The following is a 22,570-nucleotide window of genomic DNA, read 5'->3' as shown; positions in this document are numbered from 1 at the left end:
TTAGCAGGACTGCGACATTGTGGCGGACGGATCGGACACTTTTGGGGACCATTGACATTTATACAGTGATCAGAGCTAAAAATAACCACAGATTACTGTATTAATGTCACTGGCAGGGAAGGGGTTAACCTGCAAAAGGGGTCAGCCTGAAGTGATCTAGCAGGACTTAATTTTCTGACCAATTTTACACTTTAAAAATGAATTAAATATTTGGCAGGGTGTATCCTGTAGGGCAGGGATATGCAATTAGCGGACCTCCAGCTGTTGTAAAACTACAAGTCCCAACATGCCTCTGGGTGTCATGCTTTCGGCTGTCAGAGTCTTGCAATGCTTCATGGGACTTGTAGTTCTGCAACAGCTGGAGGTCCGCTAATTGCATATCCCTGCTGTAGGGTAATGAATGCTGAGGTACTAGTTCTGCGAGCTGCTGACTGTCACTCAACAGTGAAAACATGCCACTGGACACTTAATCAGCCACCAGTGGGGATCCTATAGTCCCCTTTCTCCTGATCAGGCAAGTTTATAAAGACTTTTGTATGGCTAGCATACAGAAGCATCATTTTTACCAGACCTTTAGGTTTACATCTCAAATTAAAGCTTATATTGTATGTTGAGCTCTGTATTTTATTGTACGATTTCATCTATACAAAAAGCTATTTACAAATACAATTATAATACACAGTTGTGCTATATGCATCATTACGCCCTGTAAAATAACAAAATTATCTTAATACATATTTAAAAAAATCCAGTTCCAGTAAAATGGGTTCAGATGGGCAAACCAAAGGTTGACATGACCAGCTGGATGGCTTGCAAAGGGTCCACAATCTCCCTCATATTATCTTTTCTTAGCACCCAGTCAGGCTTGATTCTAGAAGTATGAAAAAGTTCAGTTAGAAATTCATCTTGCACAGTTAAAATAAAATGATGGTTATAGAAAGACTCCATGTTGTGTATAATCCATGTATGTACAACATTTAAACGTCAACATGTTGGAGAAATCAGGGGTAGGCAACCTTGGCTCTCCAGCTGTGGTGAAACCATAAATCCCATCATGATTCTGCCTCTGAGTCATGTCCGATTGTCAGGGTCTTGCATGTCTCATAGGACTTTTACCACAGCTGGAGGGCCGAGGTTGCCTACCCACCGATTGCAAGTAAACCAAAAGAGATCATTCCAGATACCGTGCAGCATGCTTGTTATCCAAAAATGACTGGAACACTCAAATCCGGCTCATATTGGACTGTGCACCTCATTGATATCTGATTTTCTAGGACAACTCTCCACGTTTAGCTCCGTCTCTCAAAAGAAAAAACGGACTATGTTACCATGTAAAATTTAAATTTGTACATACCTGACACCTCACAATAGAAGTTACTGAGAAATAAATTATATATATATATATATATATATATATATATATATATATATATATATATAAATATATATATATATATATATATATATATATGAAATAGAGATATTCAGTAAAGTATGAAGTCCAGTGCAAACAAAATTCCCGAATAAAATTAAGTTGGATATTTCTTCTATCAAAAACACAAGTATAAGTGACAAATCTGACTCAACCAGGTACACTTTGAATATTTCTTTATCACCTGTCTATGGTCCCATTTACTTAAATCACCCACTTTTGAATATATTTTATTCTCTTTTAGGCTTCTTCAGCACTTAGGTCTGCAAGTATTTAATCTGGTAAACCACCCAGTATCAATTTTAGTTGCTATATTAGTTTCTCTATAAATTTTATGGATTATGTAAGTACTATGGAACAGTATGTACAAGTGAATTAAAACAGCCATTTTGTTGTAGTCCACCAATCGCAGTGAAGTGAAATCTATAAAAAGCACTAAGAAACTGGAGGCGAGCAGCTTCCTTAAGATGCCATAGTGTGGGCTCCTGGCTTTTGGAATCGCACGCTGACTCGGGCAATCATAATGGTATGCAGCAGTTCCCTGACAAGAATGCTGTACATGCTAGTGCCATTATCTGAGGCACTTTTAAATGCGAGGAGTGGCTGTTTGATGGACCCCGAGTTGCAATAAAATATTACACTATATACATGTTTGTATCCTTTGTCATTTTTTGTGGTTACCTGAGGATATGGCTGAGATTAACAGAAGAATCTAAGTGTGAAAGACCTGGTACTGGGTGGTTTAAACGCTTGCTGACCTCCCTAAAAAGAGCTCATTCATATTTTTAGTGAGTGCGCATTTTATAGATCACATGGTGGCCGATGCATGTCAACTCCTTGGTGCCCGCTGAATGCAAATAAGCGGCCCATCGGTGGCCGAGCCTTGACGCAGAGCGGTCGAATATTTGCGTGCATTCGGTCAAGCAGCGCTGTAACAAGAGCACGGTCTCAACAAAGTTACGGGCAGCTAACCGAAAACTCCTGATCGCTGCTTGTGATGATTGGGAGCTTTCCGGTCATGTGACTGCCAATCGTGGTGGTCACATGACCTTAAGCCCCACCTCTTGGTATGTAAAACCCCTTAAGGGGCCGGCATGTGCCGGCTCTAAGGGGTTAAGGTGTTTTGCACTGACTGTATACTTTACTGAGTCATGTATACAAGTGCACAACTATTGTGAGATATACTGCATTTCAGAGATTTGAAAACTTTGGTGTGTAGTAAATGTGATTTTATCACAAGAATTTGAAAGTGAAGAGCCTGCACTTTATTTAGAGGCGTTATGCACATCTTACATCTTGTTAGTGACGGTGGTATTGATATTGGAGGTGTGCGCGCTATACCAGTCATTTTGTAGTTACTATATACCGTATTTATCGGCGTATACCGCACACTTTTTTGCCCTGAAAACAGGGCAAAATCGTGGGTGCGCGATATACGCCGATACCCGCTTTCCTGCGCAGAGTTTGAACTACTGCGCCGGCATATACCGAGCGCAGTACACTCGTGTATAGTCGGGCAGGCTCAGCTCCTCTCGCAGTCACGTCCTGGACGCACAGGACGTGACCGCGAGAGGAGCCGAGCCTGCCCGAATATACACAAGTGTACTGCGCTCGGTATATGCCGGCGCAGTAGTTCAACCTCAGTGCGGGAAGCGGTGATCGAGCGGGGAGGACACCGCAGATGGACACCAAACCCGACGAGGAGGACACCACCGAAGCCGCAGATGGACGCCGGACCCGACGATGGACGCCGCGCAAGACACCAAAACTAAGTACTAAAATGTTTTTTTTACAGGAATGCGGGTCCACTTTAGGGGTGATCTCTATACGCCGGAGCGCGCAATACCCCGATAAATACGGTACCAACTGACCGTAACTTGTTCATTACATTGTAAAATCTGACTAAGCGGTGTAGCCATGCTAACAGTTTTTATTAGAGACAAAACAGACAACTTTATTTTAGACCTCTAGTATGCATGTGGTATGTCCCTAAAGTAAGAGAACTGATTAATTCTATATAATCAGGCAGAATACCAGCCTTATATACAAAATTAGAGCTTGTACCTTGATACAATTCTTGTGTGGAATGGTGTGGTATGGAGAGATGATGTGTTGCCATGAATTCGAGTATTATTCATGAGCTGTTTGCTGACATTCCGTGCGGTATCCATTTTGTGCTTCCGTGATGTCAGGACATACAAGCTGGAGATCCGATTCATAGCTTTAGGAATAGCATAAATTTCCTATGGAGAAGAGACACTTTAGTTTTCAACTACCTCAAAATGCAGACAAAGAAAAAGCAGATTACCATAACACAATAACTCAAAAAGCAAAAAATGACATAAATACGACTGACAACCTCAACCATTGGGGCCAATCACAGTGGCATTTTTCTTCATTATGGGGAGGTTATTCATCACTATGGCAGCCAGAATAATAATTAAAAAAGAAAAGAAAAAAGGGGGAGGATAACAAATGATAAAATAGAGCTATGGCACAAAAAGCACCCGAAATCACATATCTGTAGCTGGTAGAATACAGCATGTGAGAGTTGGATTTCATACTTTATTTTAGACAATGCTTTTGACTTTTGTCTGTTACTTGCTTTTCCTGGCAAGTTCAGTCTTTTTTTTGTAAAGAAAAGAGAAGGACTAAATCCAATGCATCTATAGAGATTTATTTTCACTTCCCGTTATGTTACATTGTGGTGCTTTCTCCAAAGCAAGGGAAATCCCAGGTTGTCACCTAGCATTCCCATTGGAAGATTTCCCTTCGGAAATTTGGGATTTGGTTTTGCTTTCACTTTTAGGCCCCATTCACACGAGGCGGACTCCGTCGATACAGAGTCCGCCTGCTCAGCGGGAGATCTGTCCGCAGATCTCCGCTGAGCCGACGGATGACAAGCTCCTCTCTGCTCACTGTGCGGGGAGGGGCTTGTCGGGCACCGCTGTCTTCTATGGAGCGATCTGATGAAAACAGACAGCATGTTCGTTTTCATCAGATCTTACCCGATCAGACATGGACGGATGGGGACGTGTCCCCATACGTCTGTTTTTAGCGGATCGGGTGTCAGCGGACATGTCTCCGCTGACATCCGACGCTCCATAGGGATGCATGGAGCGGCCGTTCAGGTCCGCCGTCAAAACTGACAGGCCGTCCGTGTGAATGAGGCCTTAGCGAGAACAGTAAACAAGACAAATAGAGAGGGTGAATGAATCTCATTACTGGGGGCACAGACAGCAATAAAGACTGATAAGTGTTCTAATCCCTCTCCATTCTGTTCAAAACTAGAAAGTTTTGCCTTTAGTTATACTTTAAGATTTAGATCTTTCCCTCACTTCCGGTTCTGGGATAATGGCCACCAGGACAATCTTCTTAATGGACAATAAAAAACAGACAATAAAAAGTGTGTGTGTGTATATATATATATATATATATATATATATATATATATATATATATATATATATATATATATATATATATATATATATATATATATATATATATATATTTATTAAAAGGTTATCAAATAAACGTGAACAATTGTTCAAAGTGATAAAACAGCGCTAGAATCAGATATACTCTGTTTAGATAAATATCCTGAATAAGTGATGGTGAGGGAGGTGATCGATCAATGGTATATAAGCACCTAATACCAAACAAAAATTAATTTGTGAGTGCACCAAAATGTGGATAAGTTGCCCAAAAAAGAGGGAATAGGCTTACCACTGCAAATCTAAATGCGATTTGCTTACAAACCATCAAATGATCCAGGTACAGTACGGGTAAAACCGACTCAGGCGGGGGTACATAGAAGGCAAAGAGACACAGAGATCATAGTGTAATGTGACTGAGCAATGTCCCCTGCTAAGTATGGAAAAACCCTTTAGTTAATGCCCGTACAATAATGTGAATAGTGAATGCATAAACTGAAATGTGTAGCGTCTGTCTGTAGCCACGCCCTGACGCGTTTCGTCACTTCCGACTTCGACTGAGGGCGTGGCTACGTGACGCCTTCATTATCTCTTTATACCACAGCATCCAGCGGCTATTGGTTGTGTCCTTACCGCCCACCGGATTTGATTGGTGCTAATAGATCCGGACATAGAGATGGACATCAGCCGGGATGTTTAATGGGTTTACAAGAGGAATAATGTGGGGAATCTAATCTGCACTTTAATATGGCCAAATAAGCCTAAAACAGGGGTATTAATGCCCATAATGCTCATTAATTAATAAACAAATGACTTTTTTACGTTAGTAATCACTCGTGATAACACATGTCTCCCCGCAGGTGCCATTTACCAATGGCGCTTATTTCAATATAAAACGAGGAAGATGTGATTTAACCCCTGTTTTAGGCTTATTTGGCCATATTAAAGTGCAGATTAGATTCCCCACATTATTCCTCTTGTAAACCCATTAAACATCCCGGCTGATGTCCATCTCTATGTCCGGATCTATTAGCACCAATCAAATCCGGTGGGCGGTAAGGACACAACCAATAGCCGCTGGATGCTGTGGTATAAAGAGATAATGAAGGCGTCACGTAGCCACGCCCTCAGTCGAAGTCGGAAGTGACGAAACGCGTCAGGGCGTGGCTACAGACAGACGCTACACGGAAGTCGAAAGTGCGTTCCACCGCGCTCCACCATTCGCCCACCACACAGGAGAACGAGACCAGCTGATCTACAGCACTCGCGCGGCCCCTTGGGGACAGGAGTATATCGGTGAAACCATTTCAGTTTATGCATTCACTATTCACATTATTGTACGGGCATTAACTAAAGGGTTTTTCCATACTTAGCAGGGGACATTGCTCAGTCACATTACACTATGATCTCTGTGTCTCTTTGCCTTCTATGTACCCCCGCCTGAGTCGGTTTTACCCGTACTGTACCTGGATCATTTGATGGTTTGTAAGCAAATCGCATTTAGATTTGCAGTGGTAAGCCTATTCCCTCTTTTTTGGGCAACTTATCCACATTTTGGTGCACTCACAAATTAATTTTTGTTTGGTATTTTGTACAAGTTATTTGTTTCTACCAAATATTCTACTTTCTCAATACATGAACATTTCATCTATGGCTTGTTTCATTACTTTGTCCCCATTCAGCCCACTGTTTCATTTAAAGTCCCAAATTCCCTTTGTTGCAATTTTCCGCATACGGGATGGAGATATAGTATGGATGTAATCTCATATAAAGTCCAAGACACAAGGATGGAGATACATCACAGACGTATTCTCATTTAAAGTCCCAAACACCTTCGGGTGGTCCCCCCCTTTTTTCTTATAGTACCAGGGATGGAAACCGTGATCGGCAGCTGGCAGTGTTCCCCTGCCAGCCCTATATGGGGCTGTCCGTGCAAAGTGTGCATAATCTGTCCACACAAACGGCATACTTTAATTATGGTTTAATTTGCCATTCAGTTGCTGAACACACCACTTAGCTGCTTGCAAACATCACGCACTGTTTAGACCTTTTTTTTTTTTTGTCTGCATCCCGGGATTGCGATGCACTCACTGTGCTTCCCTTTCCCCCCCTTTGGGGGTATGGGCGGTTACCGTCAGTGCATCGGCGTTACGTGCCATCCGAGTGATGTCCTTATTGGGCGTCGCCCTGTTGTATGGCTAGTATCCATCACAGCTGATCAAGTGGGTGTGTGCAGCATCTCTTCAGTACAGGCAATTGTGCTGTCTGATTAAGGGCCCCGCCCCCACACTGGTCAGCTGACGTGACGTTGGGGGCAGTCTGGTGCATTTGCTGGACGTATTTAAGCACCTTCCCAGCTCTTCAGCCAGTGGCCATTTTCTATGCAGGCCTTACAGCTGTCACTAGCTGTGGCCATCCTACTCGCATTCCAGGTATCCTTTGTTAATTTTAATGTATTTGTTATGCCCTTATCCCCCTACTATGTGGGTCACTGTTTGATGGACCTATTCATTCATTCATTACATATACCTACCTGTACTATAAGGATACACTACAATTTTACTTTACCCATGGTCGCTGTGCTGTCTGGGAGGGATGCTTTATGCGCTCTGCTGTTTGCCTGCTGGTCTGCCACCTCTGTCCCGGGACAGGCATATGTTTGGTCTTAACTGTATTTACATTACCACTTTGACATACTATGTAAGTAACCAGAATTGACTTACTACCTCTTTTTTGGTGGATCCAATTTTAATACCTTGATCACTAATCAAATCTGTATTCCAGATATCCCACTACATCCGCCCCTGATGAGTGTTTTTCATATACACGAAACGCCGCGTCGGGCTTACAAAGATGTAGCTATATGCGTTTATGGGACCCATTCTGATCAACCAGTACTTCTATGATCTATTTACATTTTATACTTCACCTATTGCGTGGTTATGCCCAACCTCTATGTGGCTATATATGTTGTCATGGACTGTTATTTATTTAATGTAATTTTATATCAATTATTGTATTATGTATGAAATGTATGTTCTGTACTTTTGTACAAGTTATTTGTTTCTACCAAATATTCTACTTTCTCAATACATGAACATTTCATCTATGGCTTGTTTCATTACTTTGTCCCCATTCAGCCCACTGTTTCATTTAAAGTCCCAAATTCCCTTTGTTGCAATTTTCCGCATACGGGATGGAGATATAGTATGGATGTAATCTCATATAAAGTCCAAGACACAAGGATGGAGATACATCACAGACGTATTCTCATTTAAAGTCCCAAACACCTTCGGGTGGTCCCCCCCTTTTTTCTTTGTTTGGTATTAGGTGCTTATATACCATTGATCGATCACCTCCCTCACCATCACTTATTCAGGATATTTATCTAAACAGAGTATATCTGATTCTAGCGCTGTTTTATCACTTTGAACAATTGTTCACGTTTATTTGATAACCTTTTAGTATTCACTTTATAGATGGGTCACCATTTATTTTAAATAGCTGCTTTTTAGAACAACACCATACACTCATTGGTATTGTCTCTACACCTTTAGATAGTGTGTTACCACCCCACTATCACTGTGGTTGAAAGACCAATTCGCTACCTGGCGCCGGAAGTGCAGCAGCAGGCCTTTTTAACTGCACCTACATACACACACACATATATATATATATATATATATATATATATATATATATATATATATATATATATATACACACACACACACACACACACACTTTTTATTGTCTGTTTTTTATTGTCCATTAAGAAGATTGTCCTGGTGGCCATTATCCCAGAACCGGAAGTGAGGGAAAGATCTAAATGTGTGTGTGTGTATGTATATTTATATATATATATATATATATATATATATATATATATATATATATATATATATATATATATATATATATATATATATATATATATATATATATATATATATATACACACACACACACACACACACACACACACACACACACACACACACATATACACAATAAAAAAAACTACCACACCACACACACAAAATGGTAATAAGAGATGTGAAGCACACTACTAAAAGCAGGATGGATACTTCCAGACCAAAAACTCCTCCTGTGTAATTAAAACTACATTGTCAACCCCCTTTAAAATTTCACACATAGATCCATATACAGAGAAGCACAACATCACATGGTTAAAGTGTTACTAAACCCAGGACCCTGCATTCACTATATCTGGTTTCCCATGGTACACAGAACATGGAAATGCTCATATCATTAACCACTTCAATACAGGGCACTCCCCCCCCCCCCCTTCCTGCCCAGGCCACTTTTCAGCGCCATCGTATTTTAAATGACAACTGCGCGGTCATGTAACACTGTACCCAACAAAATGTTTATTTTGTTCCCACAAATAGAGATTTCTTTTGGTGGTATTTGATCAGCTCTGGGGTTTTTAGTTTTTGATAAATAAAAAAAGACCGAAAATTAAAAATAGTTTCTTTGTTTTTGTTAAAAAAAATTGTAAGTAAAAGTTTTCTCCTTTACCGATGGGCACCGATAAGCTGCATCGACTAACACTGATAAGGTAGCACTGATGAGGCACCAATATGCAGCACCGATAGGCCGCACTGATGGGTGGCACTGTCAGGCATTACTGATGGGCAACCTCTATTGGGCACCGATTGGCATACCTAGTAGTCCTGGATGGGCATCCCTGGCTGCTTTCCTGACCCCCCGTCAGGAAAGCAGCCGATCGGCTCTCCTCTACTTGCGTCTTTCGGTGCGAGTGGAGGAAATGCTGATACACAGCTCTTCCTGTTTAGGCTGCGATTGGACAGAGCTGATCGCATGGTAATGAGCCAACATCAAAGACTTTTTACTGAGATCAGTGATTCTGGGTGTCAGAGTGACAAACCACACCAACAATCGCCGCACTGCACGCGATTGTGGCTTATCCTGCTGGGTGTCATATGATGAACAGTCGGCATAACCTAACCACTTTGCGCAGGTCATTTTGTTATATGGCGGGCGGGAAGTGATTAAATAATTTTTCAGGAAATGCAATTATTTTAGTAAAAATAAAACTGCTAAATACCTTTTCTCTTAAGCAGTATATAGCAGTCTTGTGATTCCCATCAGTGTCCAGCCAAGCACTGGTTAAAGCTAGAAAGGAGGAGTTTTCTGAGGCTGCAGGACCCCTGAACTCTGGACAGTGCTGATCACATGCACTCCCCCCCCAAAAAAAAAACCCTCTCTAGCAATACACACCAAGCTGAGCATGTGCAGCCTGTCCCCAGGCTCTGTATTTAGCAGGCAATATATTGGGGATAGGAGGAGGAGGAGAGGGTCAGAAAGCCTCATTTAGTATAACAATCACGCTTTACTGCATATACAGACCGATTTTACTGTTGTAGGTTTAGTAACAATTTAAGTGCTTCATTGAAAATAACATATACAGCTACCCATGATGAGAATTATAAAATACTAGCGAAAAATACTAAACAGTCTAAAAAGATCAGATACGACTTTGGTTGAGTTCATGCTTACCAGAGGAAGACAAGTCAGTGGATGTTCCTAAATCACCAAGGTTTTACACAAACGATCAGGGTGAAGTCAAAGATAAGCCAATAATAAAAACAAAAATTCCTACCTTCGCTCTGTGGGGGTCCAGGCCAAAGATGGCCAAAAGACAACAGGTCTTGGTAAATATACTTCCCCCCTTCTCTGGTACTTTATCTCCAGCCTTTTCCCTGTAGATCTGCATCAAGTTTAGAAGAACTTCAACGGAATCCTCTACCTCATGGACAGTAGATACGGTCTTCTCATACTACAATTGAACACAGAAAAACTGAGTGTAAGAGATGTAGCCATACTCAACGCTGATTGCATGCATTTAGTGTCTATGGATGTACACAGCCCAGCTTGGGAGCATGCCCACATGTGTCCCCACACCAGCCGGCTTTCAAGTGCTCTGCAATGGTTAACAGCCCATTATTCTGTAGAGGACTGAGTAAAGCGTTATCGGAATCTCCAATCCCGCAGGCTCTTCTACATAGATACACCGATCCCCCTGTAACCTCTTCTTCCCTGCACTCCAGAGGTCTTAGATCCGTCTACGTCATCAAGACCACAGCCCTGCATCGGACATGCTGCCGCTAAGGGAGAGTCCACAACTGGATCAGGTAAGTAAATGTTTTTCTAATCCCCTAGACTAAACCAGCAGTTACAGGTCAAGTTCACCTTTAACCCTTTTGCTGCCAGGACCGCACGTTGTATGGACCTGACAGTGCGGGATTTCACACATAATCCGATGGCTGCAGCCACCATGATTGATGTGTAAAACGCATAAGCAAACAGCAACTCGTCAGGTAGAAGGCATGTAGGCAGCTGCGATGCACCCCCCATTGCTCTCTCCCCCCTCCCCGCCATGTATTGCGGGCTTCGTTTAGCCATCTGCGGGCCAGGACCGATATGGTGGGTGGAGTGTCTTCTCTTCTCCCCTTCTTGTTGGCGACCTGGGAAAGCAAAATGTATGATGTCACTTCCAGGTCACCCCGTCCCTTTACCTGGCTAGCATAGCCGGAAAGGAATGTGTTGCAATGCCTTGCTATCTGCATTGCAACACATTCAGTGGAGCCCAGGAGACATGCAGGGTTGTTCAGACACTGCATGTCTCATTAAAAAGAGAACAGGTTACCAAAAATAAAAACTCACCACATTGGTGACTCTTTGTCCCTCCCCTACGTGATGAAAAAAATAAAAACGTCCAAAAAAAAGTTACACCCGAGCACATAAAATCGCCCCCTCCCCCACCAACATATATACATGCACCAATTTTAAAAAGCACGCATTGGGGGGGGCTTACGCATGAAAAACCGTCAATTGCAGTACAGGTTACATATTGTCGCGCATACCAGCGTGGTAACAAACATTCTAGCACCAGACCTCCATTGGAACCCTAAAAAAAACGTAGTCGGGTCTCTAGCTACGCTGGGAACTCGGCCTGCTCTCCTACAATGATCAGACTTGTCCTGACACTCCCCGCTGCACAACCATTCACTGAGAAGATCAGTGCACTACTAATGCTTCCCCCCCCCCCCCCCCCCAGTTCTTATGCAGCTGAGAACAGAGGGAATGTGAGGACTCATTAAAAAGGGGAAAACAAGGCATATATATATTTTTGTATTTGCATTTCAATTTTAAACTGAATAGGTTGTTTTACAAAGCGATCGTTTACAAATCACTTTAACCACTTAAGCCCCGGACCATTATGCAGGTAAAGGACCTGGCCCCTTTTTATGATATGGCACTGCGTCGCTTTAACTGACAATTGCGTGGTCGTGCGACGTGGCTCCCAAACAAAATTGGCGTCCTTTTTTCCCCCACACAGAGCTTTTTTTTGGTGGCATTTGATCACCTCTGCGGTTTTTATTTTTTGCGCTATAAACAAAATGAGAGCGACAATTTTGAAAAAAAAAAAAATGAATATATTTTACTTTTTGCTAGAAATAAATATCCTCAAAAGAGATATAAAAAAATCATTTCCCCCCACCCCCTCAGTTTAGGCTGATACGTATTCTTCTACATATTTTTGGTATAATAAAAAAAAAAAAAAAAAAAGAAGCAGTAAGCGTTTATTGATCGGTTTGCGCAAAACTTATATGTCTACCAAATAGGGGATAGTTTTATTGCATTTTTATTAATTTTTTTTTCTAGCAATGGCGGCAATCAGCGATTTTTATCGTGACTGCGACATTATGGCAGACACATCGGACACTATTTTGGGATCAGTCATTTTTACAGCGAACAGTGCTATAAAAATGCACCGGTTACTGTAAAAATTACACTGGCAGTGAAGGGGTTAACCAGGAGGGGGCGCTGTAGGGGTTAAGTTTTCTCTAAGGGTGTGTTCTTAATGTGGGGGGCGTGGCTGTGCGTGTGACATCACTGATCGTCGTTCCCTATGACAGGGAACAGACGATCAGTGACAGCCACACTAGGAAGCACAGAAGGAGGTTTGTTTACACTTACCTCTCCCCGTTCTTCCTCTCTGTGACCCGATTGCGGGACACTGGCGGTGATTGGGTCTGCTGTTCCCGCGGGGACGGTCACAGAGAAGAGGACCGGGTCGGAACCACGGCTGGGATCTTAAAGGGGACGTACATGTACGCCCTTGTGCCCAGTCGTGCCATTTTGTCGACGTATATCGTCGTGCAGCGGTCCTCAAGCGGAGATATATATATATAAATAAATAAAAGTTTAAAAGTCTTGTATATAATAAAATTATTATGGTCTAGGTACTCAAAAAAATAAATTAACACCGACCCAGACATGCACACACAGCCAACTCAAACATATCAGAACACCATAACAAGGTACCTTGGTCAGGTTGAGCAGAACCTGTATAGACAGCGTGATCACTTCCATGCATGGGATACTCCGGTTACAGCTGCGGATCAGAGTGAAAATAGTACTCACAGCTCCGCTCTGTGCCATTCTTTCACAGCAAATAGAAGACAGTCTGGTGGCAGCTTCTACAAGAGGAAGGGTCACATACGAGTCATTTGTGTACTGCAGACCAGCTACGAATATGTCAGACAAGGTACTTTATATCAATGGGCTTATATTTTTATGTTCGCACAAATAGATGTCCTCAAAAGAAACAGACTGGAGAATACAAAAATAGAAAAATAAAAATAGTTCACATTCAACTTAAAAATGAAACATTGAGTGACCTTTCCTTCTGAAAATGCTAGCTGCCTGGCTGTCAACCCGACACTCTAGCTTGAATACTTATTGAGCCAGAAAAAGTGTGCATATAAGAACTTTGCGTTAACCATGATTAAGACTAGGTTCACATCTATGTAGGTTGCGGTTGATGCGTTTTTTCTGTGAGTTTTGCATTTCTCTGTTCCTTGAGTGTGACTGATGTGACTTTATACTCTCTGGCACTCAAGTCACATCAAAGTAGTGCAGGAACCTTTGTGTGTCCAAAGTCGCATGTTAGGGTTAAGGTAAGAGTTAGTGGAAATCATTAGGGTTGAAGATCCAACCCTAACAGTTACCACTAACCCCAACAATTGCCACCAACCCTGAGTGCCAGAGAGTGTAAAGCTGCACCAAAGTCACACTCGATAAACAGAACGGTCATACTTTCCTATTGGCCACAAAAAAATAAAATGCATCAAAAATGCATTGAAAAACACAACACTTGCATTTTTTGGTGCAGGTCCACTGAAGCCTATTACACGCCGGAAATATACAGGTTGCTACCAGTGTAGAAGGTGCCAAGTATGCTCCTTGAATGAGTGTAGGACTAGGAGTTTTGCTTCCAGCGTGACATTATTGAATACAAGATTGAGCCATTCATTACTTGCTCCCCTGAGGGGGTGGTCTACCTGTGCAGTGCCCTTGTGGGCTACAGTTTTTGGGCAGGACCAAGCGTCCCCTCCAGGTCCGTCTTAATAAACATAATAATCAGAAAGGGGTTCACTAAGCATTCAGTAGCTAAACATTATCGGACTGTCCACAATAGAGATCCCTCTAATACCATCTTTCCGGGAATGGTTGAATTTAATCCCCATTGGAGGGGTAGTTGTCTTGTAAGAAGTATTTCAAGGCTTGAGATGGTATGGGTACATAGGTCTTCAACCTATGTCCCCCTATGGTTTAAACATCGATGTGGACGTCAATGCATTCATAGATAATGCTTGATATTTCCCCTTTGGCCTAATAAGAAAGCAGAATGTGATTAATTAGGATGTAAACCAGATCTGAATCTTGGGGAGCAGGCCCTTAAAAGTTTAGACATCCTGTGTGAATGTGGGAGTTCACTTACATTGGCTCAAATTTTTGTAGCTTCACATCCCCTTAGAAGTGCAATAGCCTTTTTTGAAGATCAGATACCCCTGGGAGTGTTTCGATGAACATCTATATGTTGGTACACTTATTTGGATTAACGTTGATCTATACTAGAATAGATGCTTGGATTTTTGGACAGTTTGTTGCTCTAGCATTGTGTTTGGGGCAACAGTATGCTGTCCTGGCTGTGTCCATTATATTTAAGGGCACAGGTATCATAGTCTAGTCCCCATTATATTTAAATAAAACCTTTATGGTTCATGGGTAGACTCTGGTCACTATCCTTGGGCAAACTTTAGACCCCTTGCATCTGCCTGATGGAGGATTTTTTCCCCCCGTTGTGGGTAGTTTCCAGAGTTCCTGGGTTCGACTGATCTTGTTGCAATTTCTGTTTTTTAACCCGTTATTATACTTCCGTCTGGAATACTTTGTGACCAATCACCGTTGCATAGGTATCTATGATTGGTTTTGGTTTAATCGCAGCCTTTAGGGCTTGTGGGATGTGAACATGTTAAACACTGGTGGACCAGTGTCCTGTATATATCAGATGTCTTTGCTTGTATTGAATTAGTTACATTTATTATCTAGTTTCTGGGTGTATTATAGTACAAATGTTTTAGACAACCCACAGGTGGCGTTGAACGCTTGTGTTGGACTAGAAATAAGGGCTGACACTGATGTATTTACAGCTAGTTCTCCGTTTAGCAGCCATTAATATGATGTCGGCCCTTTAAAGCGAACCATAGTGCTACGATTTTGGTACCAATGTATAGCTCGGTTATTTAATAAGGAGCCTATCAACCCTTAATCCTTAGGGTTGGGATGTGTAGCGTTTTCATTGCTGCATATACAGTTTGCCATAGTCAAAATGGTGTCCTGAAGCCAGCTACCCACAATTCAGAACGAGGTGTGGTTTTATGTAATGCGCATATTAAGCGGTGCGTCAGTACACCGCATTTGCCCCAGGACGACGTTAGAATAGTGACTAAATGCACTGTGAGGGGCGACGTGCTGACATCACCGCGCGATACGTCCCGCTGTTTGTTTGCACGGGCGTGTGTACTCCTGTCGGCAGGCCGCATATTTTTATATTGTTCGTTTTTTATATTGAGATTCTATTTTACGCCTAGCAGGCGATTCTGGTTTTAAAGCATTTATAAATAAAACCCACCAGGTTTTACCTATGACCATTTTTCGTCTATCTTTTTCTGAGCCATATTATTGCCCATTGAGCCACCTACGGGTTCGGAGTGAAGGATTTGTTCAGCCGTGTCCTTGTTCAGATGACCCTGCAGATGGAGTGACTGGATCGTGTTTGGAACTACCGTGAGGAAAAGATCCTGGCTGGGTGTTAGCCATAGGCTTGATTGGCCTGTGCAGCTGGTAAGCGCACATCCCTTATGGTGGTGGATTCACAGTGTCTGTCATCTTCTTTTGAACAACACATCTATTGATTCACTTTCTGCATCGGAGTCACCCTTTGCAAAAAGAACTTTACTCTGGATGTATATGATCTAATTTCACTTTTTGCAAAAGTCACTCTTTTCAAAAGAACTTTATTCTGGCTCTATATGATTTAATTTTACAGGATTATTCTCAGGTTGATAACGGTCTGTTAATCAGAGATTTTTTTCAGGAACCTATTCACATATTGTTCATACAAATTTTTGGTTAGATACACTTGCACGTTAATTTAACCATTTTTTAGAGCGCAACTATAAATGTATTTCCATTTGTGCGCATTTCACTTTGTGTTGCAGCCTAGTATTAGGTTTCTTTCAAGCGCAGTTTTTTTCTTTTCACATTATGTCCAATAGGATCACCTGACGTTTTGGCCAGACGTGGAGCCAGGAAGCCGCTGTCCAAACCCTGCTAGCCTGGAACCACTGCCCAGACCACGCACCACTAGCCTGGAGTTGCGCCCCCCCCCCCCCCCCCTGAAAAAAAAAACACCAGTCGCCACTGCTCTGAGCACTAAAGTGCATAGGCCAGCAAAATAGCCAGGAAACAAGCATTTTTAGAAGGTCCATTTTTTTTCCCCACAGGAAGGGTTTGTTTAAAATTACCATATATCAATTTATGGAACAGATAAATGAGGGAAGTTACATTAAATAGGTCTTCTCTGGTCCTTTTCATTATCAATAGTCTAAGGACCCATTCAGACCTGTCCAGTGTGTTGCTTTGAGGGGAAAGATTGCATTAACGCACATTACATGCATTGGCACTTTGCAGCGCTATTCATTGTCAAGGTCTTCGCCGCCACCACCCCGCCCCCCCCTGCACCTCCCGATGTACACGTGTTGTAATGCACTGCGTCAGTAAAAATGATGCCCATGTGATTTTTGTATTGTTTTAGTACACTAGCAATACCTTATATTTGAATGGGCTGCCTTAACACAATGCATGTCTTTAAAGTGTAAAAAAAAAAAACAGACAAGATTTTTATTTATTTTTTTAATTAAAAAGCTTTTCTGCAGCCTTACCACGTTTGATGGAAGCTGTAAACCAGAAGAGCCGCTTGTGACAGCACAAAGTCCAATGTTCCAGGAGGTGAGGAAAGTCACTTTGGGGACACAAGGCAACCTGCCCCAGGAGTGACATCACATCCTGACTTGTGTCCCCACAGTGAAACTTTCCTCACCGCCTGAAACACTGAACTTTGTTCCTCACTGACTACACGCTGTTTTCTGTCACAAGCAACTTTTCTGGAGGGCGGCTTCCATCCAACGTGGCAATGGTTGCAGATAAGCTCTTGGATTTTATATTTCTTAGAGTCTGCAATTGTTTTTTTTTAATCATAATAAATCCATTGATGCTGCACTTAGTTGGCACCCCCTTGTGTTCTTTTTTGTAATTCCAGAGATTTGTTTTGCTCTCAAGTGGAGCTGCCTAAAGTACAACACCCTTCCTATGGGATTTTTATGAACTTCTTATGAACATACCGTATTTATCGGCATATATCGCGCACTATTTTCCCCTTAAAATAAGGGGAAAGTCGTGGGTGCCGCTTCCCACGCTCAGTTTGAAATACTGCGCCGACATATACCGAGTGCAGTACACTCGGGTACATTCGGCCAGGCTCGGCTTCGCTCGTGCTCACGCATAAACGTCACAGAGCGCGAGCGACGCCGAGCCTTGCCGAATGTACCCGAGTGTACTGCACTCGGTATATGTCGGCGGAGTCGGTCGAACTGAGCGCGGGAAGCGGGGACTCGACTTGAGGCGCGCGCTGGAGAAGTCGGGAGGACACCATCGAGGCCGCAGACGGACACCGGACCGGACGATGGACACTGGGAAGACACCAAAACTGTAAGTAATGAAATCATAACATTTTTTTTTACAGGAATTTAGGGGGCAACTTTAGGGGTGCGCGGTATACGCGGGAGCGCGTTATACCGTGATAAATACGGTATGTAGATGTGCATAAGCATTTGTCTGCACCACAATTTTAAAATCGTTGTTTGTGCATAGATTCCTGGTAATAATAACAGCAGCGGGTTACACAAACATCTTGCTTGCACAACTAAACATGTAATCCCAGAGGAAATCACATTGCCATTATTTCCTATAAAAAGTTGCACAGTAGTGAAGAAATTAGGTTACCTCACCAATGTTGCCATGGTTACCAGGATGCCATCTAAAATGGAGCAACAAAGATCCACCATGCAGCACATTTTAAAACTTTAGCTATAGAAACTGCACTTTCCCCAATTAGCATTAAGAACACTTCGCTCTACATTTTAAAAGCTCAACTCTAAAGGGCATTGATCACTTAGAGGAATACATTTCTCACCAAGATGCTTCAGAGCTGCCAGGATGTAGGTGAAGTGCTTGTAGGTGAGCAGATAATTTAAAGCAACCGATGTTCTGTTACATAATTTATCTTCAGCTCTGGTCTCCTCACTTAGTTTCCGCAGACGCTGACGTAAGGTTCTCATTTTTTTGGTTTCGTTTTCCTTTCTCCACTGGTAACTTCTCCAAAGAGCCTATTGGATAAAATGTGACAAGAAAAAACGCTATCCATAAAAGAACAAAAAACAAACACAAAATAACTTTAAACTTCCAATGGTAAATAAGGCTCACATTTCTGAAGCACTGATTTTTTTTAATAATGGCTGGTCGAAAAACACCAGTCAATGTTATATTGCACTAGTAGAGGCAAATTACGTGCATTATCAAATCAGCCCAAAAAAGGGGAGGAGGATATTCCAGAGGATACAGGACACGCACAAGATATTCCAAGCTTCTGATATTTAAAGAGATAAAAAATGAATGCCATATGAGCAGTGGTACCTGACACATTGGGGGTTATTTACGAAAGGTAAACCCACTTTGCATTACAAGTGCAAACTGGATTTGCTTTTAGTAAATATGCCCCATTATCTGTCTCTACTACATCAGAATTAACCCCGTAGTTGCAAACAATGGCCTAGATTCAAGAAGCAATTGCGTCTGCGTAACCATAGTTACGCAGCGCAATTGCTTACTTGCGCCGGGGTTACGAATGCTCCCGATTCAGGAACCTCGTTACGCCGACGGCAGCCTAAGAAATGACTGGCATAAGCCTCCTTATGCCGTCATATCGTAGGCTGCACTCTTACGTTGGCCGCTAGGGGGCGTTCCCGTTGTGGTCAGCGTATAGTATGCAAATTGCATACCAACGCCGATTCACAACCCTACGCGAGCCCTGCGTACGCAGTTTACGTCGTTTGCGTACGTCGGGTTTCGCGTAAGGCTGCACATGCTAAAAGCAGGGGCAGCCAATGCTAAGGATACCCGTCGTTCCCGCGTTGCAAGGTTTAAATTTTACGTCGTTTGCGTAAGTGAATCGTGAATGGCGCTGGACGCCATTCACGTTCACTTTGAAGCAAATGACGTCCTTGCGACGTCATTTACCGCAATGCACGTCGGGAAAGTTTCCCGACGGAGCATGCACTCTACGCTGGGCGCGGGAACGCGCCTAATTTAAATGATTCCCGCCCCCTACGGGATCATTTACATTAGGCGCCCTTACGCAGGGCATTTTTGAGGAGCACCCACGCAAATTACGTGGCTACTGCTTCATGAATGAAGCGTAGCGCAAATAATTTGCGTAGGCGCAGGGTAAAAAGGGTACACTGCGCCTCCGTAAGGAGCGCGCAGCTGTACCTGAATCTACCCCCAATGTTTGCTCACCTGTTTTTATGGAGTTGTCTATATTTGGCTTTAAAGCCCAACTCTGGGCAACTGAAAATGATTTACTCTTGCAGTGCAGGCACAGCCTCATTGCAAGGGATAATTGCTTGTTTTGTCTGGTGGAGGGGGGGGAGCTTTACACCTCCTTGCAGATAAACTGGCGATCTAGGGTCCAGACATCAAAAACACCAAAGAAGGGTTTCGTAGCCCTGCACTGAGCAGGATGACGCTGAGGAACAGTCATCTGCCAGGGGAACAGAGGATCGGGTAATATATAGAAGTGTCTCCTCCCCCAGACAAAATAAGCCATAAACTCTTGTAGTATTGGTATGGCCCCACTGCAGGGGATACATTTTACATGATCCCAGAGTTGGGCTTAAGTGCCAGTTCACACTATAGCGACATGCAAGTCGGCACAACTTTGCGAGGCAACTTCGAGTGGCCTCCAGGACAGGCAACTTAGCCAGTGGCCAATCAAATAATCAGCTCTGTGGGAGGGAGGGGTTTGCCTGAGAAAACTATTTTCTCTTCCTGTAAAGTTGCTTCAGTTAAGACACTGATCCCACTTTGGAGGCAACTTCCATTGAAATCAATCGGAACAAGTTGCCTAGAAGTAGTACAGGAACCTTTTCTGAAGTCGGAGCGACTTCAGTAGTGTACATTAAGACGGCTCTCATTCACTTTAATGTAATTTCTCATGTCGCGCGACTTGGGGACGGCACAAGTCAGGTCGCGGTAGTGTGAACAGGCACTTGGATATACACTCAGCGGCCACTTTGTAATTAGGTACACCTGTTCAATTGCTTGGTAACACAAATTGCTAAGCAGCCAATCACATGGCAGCAACTCTATGCATTTAGGCATCTAGATGTAGCAAAGACGACTTGCTGAAGTTCAAACCGAGCATCAGAATAGGGATCAAAGGGGATTTAAGTGACCTTGAACGTGGCATTGTTGTTGGTGCCAGATGGGCTTATCTGAGTACTTCAAAAACTGCTGATCTACTGGGATTTTCATGCACAACCATCTCTAGGGTTTACAGAGAAGGGTCGAAAAAAGAGAAAATATCCAGTGAGCGGCAGTTTTGCAGACGAAAATGCTTTGTTGATATCAGAGGAGAATGGGCAGACGGGTTCAAGATGACAGAAAAGCAACAGTAACTCAAACAACCACTCGTTACAACCAAGGTATGCAGAATACCATCTCTGAACGTAACACATCAAACCTTGAAGCAGATGGGCTACAGCAGCAGAAGATCACACCAGGTGCCACTCATGTCAGCCAAGAACAGGAAACTGAGGCTACAATTCGCACAGGCTCACCAAAATTGGACAATAGAGGATTGGATAAACTTTGTCTGGTCTGACCAGTCTTGATTTCACCTGCGACATTAAGCTGGTAGGATCAGAATTTGGTGTACACATGAAAGCATGGATCCATCCTGCCTTGTATCAATGGTTCAGGCTGGTGTGGTGTGGGGAATATTTTCTTGGCACACGTTTGGCCCCTTCGTACCAATTGAGCATTTAAATGCTATGGGCTACCTGAGTATTGTTGCTGATCGTGTCCATCTCTTTATGACTACAGTGTACCCATCTTCTGATGGCTACTTCCCGCAGGATAATGCACCATGTCACAAAGCTCAAACGGGTTTCTTGAACAGGACAATGAGGTCACTGTAGTCTAATGGCCTCCACAGTCACCAGATCTCACTCCAATAGAGAACCTTTGAGATGTAGTGGAGCTTCGCATCATGGATGTGCAGCCGACAAATCTGCAGCAACTGTGATAAGCCATCATGTCACTATGGACCAAAATCTCTAAGGAATGTTTCCAACACCTTGTTGAATCTATGCCATGAAGAATTAAGGCAGTTCTGAAGGCAAAAGTAGGTACTAGCAAGGTGTACCTAATAAAGTGGCCAGTGATGGCATATCTGTATCAATCAAAGATCCTTTTTTATTTTATAGGTTCCCCCCCATTCCCATTTACAGTAGTTAGAGCGGTGTCACCTGCTGATCTGAAAATAGGATAATTCATGGCAACATTAAATAGTGATGGAATATATCTAGCCAATATTTAAAAATACATCCTGTAAAAAACACATTGGGGCAGATTCACGTACTTCGGCGCATATTTGCGTTGGGCGTAGCGTATCTAAGATACACTACGCCGCCGTTATTTTTTTTCCCGAATCCTCAAAGAATTTGCGCCGTAGTGTATCTTTGGCCGCGTAAGGGCGCGGAATTCAAATAGATGTGATGGGGGCGTGTTTTATGTATATACGTCGTGACCCGACATAAACAACATTTTTTTTGAACGGAGCATGCGCCGACCGCGGGGGTGTCCCAGTGCGCATGCTCGAAATTAAACCAGAATAAGCCAATGTTTACGACGGTGACTTCATTCTACGCAAATTCCTATTCGCAAACGACGGCCATACTTAACATTGAGTACGCCTCATAATAGCAGGGGTAACTATTTGCCGGAAAAAGCCGAACGCAAACGACGTAAAAAAATGCGCCGGACGTACGTTCGTGGATCGCCGTAACTAGCTAATTTGCATACTGGACGCGGAATGCAACGGAAACGCCACCTAGCGGCCGGCGGAAAAAATGCACCTAAGATCCGACAGCGTACTAAGACGTACACCTGTCGGATCGATCCG

General features: G+C 42.9%; 1 protein-coding gene across 1 annotated transcript in view; it reads right to left on the bottom strand.

The window, feature by feature from the left end:
- Nucleotides 1-603: 603 nt before the first annotated feature.
- Nucleotides 604-22,570, bottom strand: part of ASPM (assembly factor for spindle microtubules) — a 70,143-nt gene continuing 48,176 nt past the window's right edge. Inside the window, exons 22-26 of the mRNA XM_040359891.1 lie at nt 18,521-18,713; nt 13,246-13,400; nt 10,517-10,693; nt 3,497-3,675; nt 604-871 (exon numbers count right to left, since the gene is read on the bottom strand). Coding sequence (XP_040215825.1) covers nt 769-871; nt 3,497-3,675; nt 10,517-10,693; nt 13,246-13,400; nt 18,521-18,713 — 807 coding nt within the window. The 3' untranslated portion in view covers nt 604-768. The remainder of the gene's footprint in view (nt 872-3,496; nt 3,676-10,516; nt 10,694-13,245; nt 13,401-18,520; nt 18,714-22,570) is intronic.

The sequence above is a fragment of the Rana temporaria genome, chromosome 7, assembly GCF_905171775.1.
Source record: "Rana temporaria chromosome 7, aRanTem1.1, whole genome shotgun sequence".
Lineage (NCBI taxonomy): Eukaryota > Metazoa > Chordata > Amphibia > Anura > Ranidae > Rana > Rana temporaria.
Note: the sequence above shows the minus strand (reverse complement) of the source record. Positions and strands in the feature narration are given on the sequence as shown.